The 11,386-nt window shown below is 43.2% G+C and overlaps 1 protein-coding gene across 1 annotated transcript in view; it reads right to left on the reverse strand.

Annotated features, from left to right (window-relative positions):
* The window catches only part of gramd2b (GRAM domain containing 2B), a 111,560-nt gene extending 100,403 nt beyond the window's left edge, over positions 1-11,157 (reverse strand). Inside the window, exons 1-2 of the mRNA XM_080188938.1 lie at positions 11,090-11,157; positions 10,049-10,181 (exon numbers count right to left, since the gene is read on the reverse strand). Coding sequence (XP_080045064.1) covers positions 10,049-10,110 — 62 coding nt within the window. The 5' untranslated portion in view covers positions 10,111-10,181; positions 11,090-11,157. The remainder of the gene's footprint in view (positions 1-10,048; positions 10,182-11,089) is intronic.
* Positions 11,158-11,386: the final 229 nt, after the last annotated feature.

Raw genomic sequence — 11,386 nt, forward strand, 5'->3', positions numbered from 1 at the left:
TGAGGATGTTGGCAAACAGTGAATAGTGGAATGCCACAAGGATCAGTTCTGGGGCCTCAGCTATTTACAATCTATGTTAATGACTTAGATGAAGAGACGAAAATAATGTAGAAAGTTTGCTAAGAGTGCCAAGCCAGGTGGGAAGCTAAACTGCAGGGAGGACACAGAGAGGCTGAAAGAGATATAGACAGGCTAAGTGAGTGGGCATTAAGATGACATATGGAGTATAATGTGGGAAAATTATTCATTTTTGGTAGCAAGAATACAAGAACAGAATATTTTTTAAAAGGTATGAAACTTATAAATGTTGATGTTCAAAGAGACTTGAGTGTGCTTATATAGAAAGCAAGCACCTGACATGTTGACCTTGATTGAAAAGTGATTGGAATATAACAATAAAGAGGTCAGGCTACAATTATTTTTTTTAAATGGGTAAAAATGTTTATTTTATTAGTGTCACAAGTAAGCTTACATTAACACTGCAATGAAGTTACTATTAAAATCCCCTTGTCTTCACACTCTGGCAGCTGTTCAGGTACTTAGAGCGAATTAGAATGGCACATGTGCAGTGACCTACTCAGCGCTATGCTGCCAGCCTCCCAGGTGGGAATAGGCCCCGCCCATTGATTTTCAGTGTGATTCATGCTGAGGCACTCTGAAGTGCACAAAGTGTGGGAGATTCTTTTTGAAAGCCCAACTGAAAAAAACAACATGATTTACTTCAGTTTTCATGTGAATTCAACACATAGAATCTTTTTGGAGAATCCCTGCCATGATTGTTTTCCCAACCTACACCAAATGGCCTGTCAATCAAAGCATCCAACAGATTTTCTGTACACTCACATGGACAGTTTGAGCCTATTTTTTTCATGTTTATAGAATAGGATATTTAAAAACCATAACATGAAAATAATCTTTGTCTGCCCTTCTGGAGCATTTAAGTCTATTCCATACATTCGTGACTCCCACACTGTTGGTTAAAGACCTTGAAATAGCAAAATGGAGTATGTTTGACTTCAACACTAAATTCAAACACAAAAGGGAAAATGCTGGAAAATCTCAGCAGGGCTGGCAGCATCTGTAAGGAGAGAAAGGAGCTGATGTTTCAAGTCCAGAGGACCCTTTGTCAAAGCTAGGCTTTATCACTAACCTTCATCAGGTTAGTGATAAAGGAGCAGCACTCCAAAAGCTTGTGATTCCAAATAAACCTGTCAGACTTTAACCTGGTGTTGTGAGACTCCAAATTGTCATGTGTATGGTAATGCTGCTCCATGTTTATTGCTAGTTATGATAATCTTTGTACATGGACAAATTATTTATTATTCTGTAATCCCCGCATAAGGGGCAAGAAAATACGTTCTGAAGTGGACTTTTTGGATGCTACGAAGCATCCTAAAGTACAAAAATGGCATCTGTGATGTGCATACACACTTGTGACATGAAGTGAGTCAGATGTTTTATTTGTAATATGGCTTGTATACAAGCACCTAATGATCACAGCAGCATGTACAGCACTCAGATCATAACATCAATCAGTGTGCCATGCTGATTTGATATTAGAGTTCCAGGCTCAGATATATGGCAGGGATGGCGGGGGGGGGGGATTCTCCCAGTTCTGACAGGTTGGCACGTGTGCAGTGCTATGCTGCCAGTCTCTTCAGTGGAAATAGGTCCTGCCCCAGATTGTCCCTGAGACACTGTGCAGTGCACAGAGTGTGGGAGATTCATTTTGAAAATTCTGCTAAAAAAACCCAGCAGGAGTTACTCCAGTTTTTACACGAATTTGGCACTTAGAATATTTTTGGGAGAATCCTGGCCAAGCTCTCTCTTTACTTTGCACAGTTCAAAATAATATTAAATGATGTCAAATACTGTCCACCCATTCTACATAAAAGGATTATGAATTCTTACACATTAATTGGTTGGATTATTTTTGTCTGGTGGCATAATTTTACACATTTTGCCTAGTTTTTTTCTGTATTTGTCTAAAGTTTCAAGGAATGTTCTGTTAATGATGGTGTTAAAGTTATTTTGGTGCAGAGATCATTTTCCTCAACACACAAGAGGCCAAGAAAATGAAGAGAGGCCACACTGAGTACAACAAGCTGCTTGAAGAAGGAGGAGGAAGAAGTAGGAAAGGAGGAACTAGAAGAGGATAGAGGTTACTTGCTGCTAGGGCTGCACATATCCAAATAATTCATGCCCTCTACCAGTAACATCAATCAGAATTCTCCATGCACAAACAATCCCACATTCCTTAACTATCCTCAGTCACTGGTTATCACTTAGTGCTCAATCTCACTATAATAAAACCGAACAGATAATCATATCATCCCTACAGTTCAGAGGAGACCATTCGACACATCAAGCCTGCACTGATGACAATCCCACCCAGGTTCTATTCCCGTTACTTCATGTATTTACCCTGCTAACCCACTCTGACACTAAGGGGAAATTTAACATGGCTAATCAACCTAACCTGCATATCTTTGGATGGTGGGAGGAAACCAGAGGAAACTGAAACACCCAGAAGAAACCCATGCAATTATGGGGAGAATGTGCAATCTCTACGTAGACTCCACACATGCTTTTGGCTCTCCTAGTGCTCCTTCCCTAATGGCTGCGCCAGGTGGAAGGCTGTTGACGTTTAGTGGAGGAGACTATTCTCTTAAATAGCTCTGGGTTTAAGAGCCCTGTTTCAGACTGTATCATCTCATTATAGATGTATGTGAGGCAGCAGTTTGGGCAATTGGTTGGAAACTGCAAGGAAATAGATGGAGAGGCAGAATGAAACCTGATAAATGGAGAGGAGAGAGAAGGTTCATATTTCTTGGAACCACCACCTCTCCTCTGGGTCAGCACCTCAGCAATTCTAGTCCCCTGTTGGAGAACAAATTACTACTGTGTTGCCTTGGCCTGGTAACACCTTTGAACACTGGAATATGGAGCCATAATGGAAGCAGTCTGAGTTTCCACTGCAGCACTCAGATCTTTGATGGAATCTGTGCTGCAACCATCACATACTGCATCATAGTGCATTCCACCCCCACCCCTCAGCCCCAATTCCCCACACTCCTGACAGTGCAGAACCCCCTCTGACAGTGCCAACCTCCCCCCCATTCCCGATGGCCAGCCCTGATTGCTGGCCTCCCTCTCTCTGTCACTCAGCCCACTTACAGAGTGCCAGCAGGACCCCCCACCCCTCACAGAGGCTCTGCCTCATCAGGCCCTGCCCCTGTTGGGCCCACCTCCTTGGCACTTCTGTCATGCCCAGTAGGCAGTGTCAAGGTGTCCCCTAGGCATTGACACTTTACCCCTTGGGCAGTGCTGGGGCACAGACTGGCACTACTAGGCTGCCAATGCCAAGGGGGAACCTCCCCCCCCCATGCATGATCCTCTAGAGGGCCCCGATTGCCTCCACTTCACTCCAGTGAGGTTGGGCCACCAATCCCCGAAAGTGGGTTGCTAATGTAAACCCCACCAGAGTGAACCACTCCTGGCGGGGAAGGGGGTGAGGGGGAGTTGCTGGGGAGCCCGGAGATTTCAGTCCTGGGCCCGCTAATCATATTTAAATGGTATGGACATTAACATTTAAATAATTTATGTAGCTCCCCGCCAACTTCTGGCACTGCCAGAAATCCAGCGCTGGGAGACGGTATCGGGGCAGGACACCCAGTGCGGATCCACTGCATCAAGTGCTGCTTGAATCTTCTGGTTTGCTGTGCTACAAAATGGATGGGAGAATCGTCCTGCATGTGTTTGTGCAGTTTCAGTGGAGGTCTTTGTTGTCATTTCCCCGGGGCTATTATCATAATGAATTTTTGACTGACTTTCAAAAGCTAAAATGACTTTAGCTGTGGATTTTGAGCTCACGGTTGCAGTGACATCTCAAGAGGCTATTCAATGATTCATTGGGTGGAATTCTCCCCAAACAATTCTAAGTGCTGAATTCATGTGAAAACTGGAAGAAATCGCACTGGTTTTTACAGTGGGATATTCAAAATGAATCTCCCACACTCTGCGCACTGCAGACAGCACTATTGTGAATCAACCCAGTATTCATGAGATGGGGGCCCACCGGAGAGGCTGGCAGCACAGCGCTGAGTGAACCACTGTGCATGTGCCAATCTGTCAGCACCCAGATTAGCACATGCGCAATAGCCCTACACTGCCGGCCTCCCAATTGTGACCCCTGCAATCCTGGCTCCTCACCCACCTAGGGCCCAATTGCTAGCCACCCATGCAAATCCAGGCCTGACCTCCCATCACCCCAAGACCCCTTCGCCCCGCAGTCCCAAACCCCTCACCAGGCTGACCACCCCCCCCCCCCCCCAAGGCCCTGAACACTGACAGCTCTCCCTCCCCTACTGATCCCTATGCAGAGTGGCAATGGGAGCCACCCATCACCCCACCAGGCCCCCATTAGACCCCACCCACATAGACCCCACCCCTTGGCATTGCTGCATGGTGGGTAGTGCAAAGTGCCCCCATGACACCTTGGGTTGTGTCAGGGGGTACAGGCTGGCACTGCCAAGGTGCCAATGCACAGGGGGCACCAACCCCCACTGCCTGACCTTCTTGGGGTTCCCAATTGCCCCTCCCTTCACTTCAGCATGATAGGGCACCAGCTCCCCAAAGGTGGGGAGCTACTCTAAACCCGGCTGGAGTAAAATACTCCTGGTGAGGGAGAGAGGATAGCGGGCCTGGAAAATTCAGTCCCAGGTCTGCTAATCCTATTTAAAATATATGGAAATTCTCATTTCCATAAGTTATGCACTCCCTCACCAATTTCCAGCATGGGTGTGACACCGGCGGAAGTCCAGTGTTGGGAGACACTATCAGGCCAGGCTGCCCAACGCGAATCCAGCACATCAGGTGTTGCTGGAATTTTCCAGTCCACTGCGCTAAAACATTAGTGCATCGGGAAGGGAGAATTGTCCCCATTCCCTTTGATGTGGAGCCTGAAGAAAAGTTTGTTTGCTTAAGAGAATAACCACAAGGAGATTTAAAAACTTTGAATGGATTTCATGAATGGCATTGTCTCCATTATCAAGTGTGTAGGAATAAGAAATATACCAGATTATTAAAAGATTTTTCCCATCTCCACATGGTTCCTGAGGCCTACCTGTGGTAAACACTGGGTGAGTGGCTATGGAGATGACAGGAGGGGGCAGGGGATATGGGTTGGGGACATGAGTTGGTATGGGATAATGGGGGGGATTTAGAGAATGGGTGGGGAACATGAGGTGGCAGGGAATTATGAAGGGGCATCAGTAGGTGAGGGAGTGTAAGTTGGCATGAGTGATAGTTGGGGGTTGAGGGTGTGAGGAGAGAGGGCATGAGAGCTTCTAAAACATGAAGTTTCAGAGAACCAAGACTGGCCTTCCAACCAACTCACTTCAGTACTCGACTGTTCCTGTGGCCACCGAAGCTCTCCCCTGTGCTCAGTAGGTCTGACTTAATCCTATCCATGCCTCCTCAGATCAAAGATTGGACTTAAAAGGGTGCTTGACTTTGAAGCAGATCTGTCTAGTTGGGAAATTTCCTAACCAGAGCTACCTGTTTTGCAAAACTCTGGCTCATGTTTTCAGGGGTCCTGGAGCTGTAGCCTGTGTGAAATGTTACTGTATTCACCACTGACCCTTACAAGTTCAGGTTTTAGTATTCATTTGGTGCTGCAAATATTTAACTTGCAGTTCAGAATGAGATTCTGATTACCCTTATCAATGCTGTAAGATCCACTGGGACTTGTGAAAATAAAATACCACCCCTGACATTTAGCACAGCCACAATGTGATTTGCAATCTAAATGTCCAGATAGTATTGTTTCATTTGAATAACAATCCTCTTGTGTTCTTGATTTTTGTCAAACAAAATGACCTTTTAAAGGGTGATACCTAACTATTATCATAGATGTTAGGAAAAAGAATACGTAAAAACAGAGGTTATGGACAAATGTTAAAACATAGCTATAAAAATGTATCCAGGCTTAGGGTTGTATTGAACCGTTGAATCATAGAACCATAGAAAAGTTACAGCACAGAAGGAGGCTATTCAGCCCATCTTGTCCGTACCAGCCTGAGGACACACAGATGCCCTTTCTAGTCCCACCTTGCTGCACTGGGCCTATAACCCTGTAGCTTACAGCACTGAACATACAGGTCTATGTGCTTTTTAAAAGAGTTTAGAGTCTCTGACTGGAATTTTACCAGTACACCTGCCCTAATTCCAGGGACAAGTGAGGCTTGGGGAACAGCATTCTCTGTTGGCCTCAGGCTGAATTGTACAAACCTCAGGCGGACGTGCCAGTAAAATTCCACCTTCTGCCTCCACAACCAACTCCGATAGCAAATTCCAGACACCCACCACCCTTTGCATAAAAAAAGCTCCCCCTCGTGTCCCCTCTATACCTACTGCCACTTATCTTGAATCTATGTGCCCTGGTTCTTCAATTCTCCACCAAGTGAAACAATTTTATTTTGTCCACTCTCTTCCCTTCATAATGTTGTACACCTTTCTCAAGTCACCCTTCAGCTTTCATTGGTTGAAGAAAAATAACTTCAACCTATCCAACCTCTCCCCATAGCTACATTTTTCTGGAACTGGCAGCATTCTTTCTTCCTCATCCCTTTCCTTGGTAAACATGGAGATAAAATATTGATTTAAAACCTTCCCCACAGCCTCTGCATCTACAGACAAGTTCTCTTCTTAATCTCTGATGAGTCCCACTTTTTCCTTAATGAATCTTACACCATTAATATTTTGGTAAAACGTTTTTGGGTTTTCTTTAACGTTACTTGCTAATCTTTTTTATGCCTTTTTTTGGTTTCCTTATTTGCCCTTTTTACTTTGTCCCTGCACTTCCTATATTCATTCAGGCTATCTGCAATGCTTAGTTCTTTGTGCCTATTCTATGCTTTCTTTTTCTGTTTGTTCTTCCCCTCTATTCCTCTAGACAACCAGGGGGATCTGAATTTGGCAGTAACACTCTTATTTTTGAGGAGGACATGTCAACTTTGGATATTTAGGATCTTGCTTTTTAGTCCTTCCCACTGGTTGTCCAGTCCATTTCAGCAAGTCCCTTCTCATTCCGTCAATTCTTATCTTCCCCCAGTCCAAAACTTCTACTCCTGCTTTATCTCTACTCTTTTCCATGGTAATGCTAAATCTAACTGATATGGTTGCCAACTAACACTTCACCCATTTACCCTTCTTCATTCTTCAAGACTAGGTCTAGAATTGCATCTTTTCTCATTGGTTCCCATTGGCTCATTGATTGAAAATATTTTCCTGGACACATTGCATGAGTTTTTCTCCCTCAGTGTCCCTTACGTTGTTTGAGTCCCAGTTGATATTGGAGCACTAAGGCCCTATCTTACCATTTTGATTCTAAGTGCCGGATGGACTTGAAACTGGGAGTGCTTCAGATCCGACTTTTAGACCCGTTCTCAGGCGCCCCCATAACCATTCTGCCTGGAAAATTTTCAGCGAGTCCGAATCGTACTGCACAAGCCTGTGGCTGGGGCTCAATGCGCCCAAAATCCTGCAGCTCCGATCGGCGCCTCCAGCTGCCCATGCGCAGAAAAAAATTATAGAATGTGGCTCCCCTGCCACATGCCTCCTGGGCCAGATAATGCCTCACCTGACCACCACAGACATTGCCCCATCCCAGAACACTACTGACCCCCTTGTCCCCCATCCCTTGCCACCCAGACCGATCATGGGCCCCACACCCTCTTCCACCTCATCAAACTCCTTCCCTCCCACTGATCTCAGGCAGAATGGCAGCAGACCCCACTTCCTCCCCACTGATCTCAGGCAGAATGGCAGCAGACCCTCTTTCACCCCCACTGATCTCAAGAGAATGTAGTGGACCCATCTTCCCCACATCATCGATCTCAAACAGAGATCTATCTGGTGCTTGGCACTTATCTCCTCACTAACCCTCACAAGTGGAGCACCCGAATCAGACTTATATGGAGCATGTCTGTTTCATGCTGATTCTGGATTGGCGAACGTGGTGTATAGGGGGAAGTGCCGGTAGAATTGGCTGTGCAGCCCATTAAGTCAATTTAAATACATACAAATGCATTTGAATGGCTACATATAGCAGTTACATCCTGCTGCCACGTGTCTACCTGTGCTCTTAACATATCTACCTTGTTTGTAATATTCCTTGCATTGGAGTATAAATAGTTTAACCCATCAATTTCCCTTGCTGGATACTTTTTAAACTTTGCTTCTCCTCTAATTCCAAGTCTATCACTACATCATGTACATCACGAGCTAATGTTTTACTTCCATTTTCCTGATCTGAATCTGACCTATCTGAGCTTACTCCTTGGATCCCATTCCTCTCCCCACTAATTTAAATATTCCCCAACAGAACTAGCAAAATCCCACACAATGACATTGGTCCCAGCTCTGTACAGTTACATGCTGATTCTGGATTGGCGAACGTGGTGTATAGGGGGAAGTGCCGGTAGAATTGGCTGTGCAGCCCATTAAGTCAATTTAAATACATACAAATGCATTTGAATGTCCCAATTCAGCCATTTTTGGGCCTTGGTAAAGGGGGAATCAGCGCAGAAGTGGACGTGGATCTCACTACGCGCCTCACGCCCGGCTCTACCAAGTTTTCTTGCCCGAAAACGGGTGCAACATGTTCATAAAATCAGGCCCTTAAAGTCTCCTATCATTATTGCCCTGTGGTTCCCACAGGCTGAAATTTGGTGACATATTCTTACATTCTTCTATCCCCCTTTCACTATTTGAGAATCTGTAGTATACTCCCAGAAGTGTGACTGCCCCTTTTTTATTTCAAAGCTCAACCCATAAAGCTTTTCTTGTTGACCCATTTTGTATATCGTCCCTTCTCATAACTGAAATGGATTTTTTAACCATTAGTGCTATACCCTGTCCTTTCGTTGTCTCCCACTCTATTGTGTCTGAAGACTCTTTAACCAGGAATATTTAGTTGTCAAGTTTGCCCCTTCTTTAGCCAGGTTTCCATTATAGCAGTTACATCCTGCTGCCACGTGTCTACCTGTGCTCTTAACATATCTACCTTGTTTGTAATATTCCTTGCATTGGAGTATAAATAGTTTAACCCATCAATTTCCCTTGCTGGATACTTTTTAAACTTTGCTTCTCCTATAATTCCAAGTCTATCACTACATCATGTACATCACTAGCTAATGTTTTACTTCCATTTTCCTGATCTGAATCTGACCTATCTGAGCTTACTCCTTGGATCCCATTCCTCTCCCCGCTAGTTTAAATACTCCCCAACAGAACTAGCAAAATCCCACACAATGACATTGGTCCCAGCTCTGTACAGTTACAGCCTGTATGATTTACATAAGTCCCACCTTCCCCAGAATTAGTGCCAGTGCCTCAAGAATCTGAATCCTTCTCAGCTACGCTATCTCTCCAGCCACGTGTTACTTTGGTCTATCCTCTTATTCCTGCTCTTGCTAGCATGTGGAACTGAGAGTAATCCTGAAATTACTACATTTGAGGTCTTGCATTTTTATTTATCTCCTAACTTGCTGTACTCAGTTTGCAGATCCTCATCCTTTAGTTTACCTATGTTGCTGGTACCAATGAGAAGTATCTTATTCATTAATTATACTATATTGTGGAATCTTAATGTCATTATTGAGACCTGGATCATGTACAAATATAGCAGATATTTAAAGTGCTTATAGCCTAATTAGGTCTTTAAGCCTTGTCAAGTTTAGGACACCTATATTTAAAGGTTTATGAATTCCAGTCTCTATGATCTCTAAATCCTGAATTTAGTGTATAAAGCATCCATTAATATTGAAAAGAAACAAAAATCTATTATCAGCTCATTAATATTCTCCCAAGCATGAGTTATAAATAATGTAGAAACTCTTGTGTACACAATGAATCAAGTGAATAATTACAAATGTCAGTGAAAGAATATTGCCTTGATGTAAATTACTACAGAATTTACTTATTCCTGCTGTTACTCTAATTTAGGACATTTCCTTCTCCGGTCTATGCTAAGAATAAAGCTCACCTGATTAAATCCTTCCTGGGTTTCAGGATAGCAAAAACTTTGTACTTTGCTTTGCAGTTCATTTTCTCCACAATAGCCTTCACTTTGGGCTTGCCAATCCCCGACAATTTTATATTCAAAAATCTGGAATAAACTTCATAATAATTAGAGAACGATATCAGCAGCAGGTGACTGTGTCCTTGGCAAAGAATTTTCCACAGCTCCCTGATCTGCTTATCTCACTGTAAATCCTTTGTTTTAAGTCACATATGGTGAAAAGTTTGCATGTTGCAAATGGTGAGTTTGTTTTCAAAACTCCACAGTGTTATTTTAGGCTTTGATTTCAGTTTTGCTATCCTTGTCTGTGGGATATTTAATGAATTGGTCTGATCCACACTCATCGATATGCTGTAGAAATAATGTTGCCTGTCACCATTTATAAGTGTTATCTTCTTTAATTATTTGCAGTAGATATGCAATTAAAGCCCTTGAATTCAGGATACATTCATAGTATCATACCTTTCAAAGGAGTCAAAACTTCTCCACAGCTTCAAAGATGCCACATCTCAAACTACCCCGCACTGACAGGGTAAAAAGAACATAATAAGCTCAAATAATGATTTATCTGCTAAACAGTTAACTAGATAAGCCAATTTATTAAATGGGAACAACTTTAAGGTTGAAATTAATACAAAAGAAAATCAGTAAAACTTAATCAAAACTATCAGCGTGTTGGCCAATTAATTTTCTCAGAGGATTTCTTCAATATGTTCTTTACTTATTCAGATTAGTGTATACAGTTAAAAAAAAGTCCATCAATGCTGAAAAAGAGTAACTAAGCCTACCCAGAAAATTAGTCACATATCCCTGCTTTTCCCTTCAGAAAACTTCCTGTTTTCCATAGAGTTAGTTTAGTCAGTAAAAAGGGTGGATTGGCTTTCTAACATAACTCTTTCTTTAAACTGGCCATCACAATTATCTCCTGTGACCCTGCAGTGAACCTAAACTGCCTGCCTCTGAGATTTTCCTGTAAAGATGGTAATGCTAATCATGTATACTTACAGACAGAAAGAGAATGGGGAGGTGATAAGTCACACAAAGTTGTGATTCTGCAATGCTTTTTTGACTCAGGGTCGCTTCCACTACTTGAGAGCTGGAAGCTGTGAGCATTTAAAGCCTCTTTGTCAAATAGTGGATTTCCCACAGGAATTAAATAGAATTATGATGCAGATGCAGAAGCTATTTAGCTCAACTAGTCTGCATTCTGGTTTATCATACACATGAGCAGTAATCTGACCCAATATACCACCCTGTTACCATATTCCTTCATTTCCCTTTCCATTAACTATCTATCAAATC

The sequence above is a fragment of the Carcharhinus amblyrhynchos genome, chromosome 5 (genome assembly GCF_965287045.1).
Source record: "Carcharhinus amblyrhynchos chromosome 5, sCarAmb.v2.hapA, whole genome shotgun sequence".
NCBI classification, from domain to species: domain Eukaryota; kingdom Metazoa; phylum Chordata; class Chondrichthyes; order Carcharhiniformes; family Carcharhinidae; genus Carcharhinus; species Carcharhinus amblyrhynchos.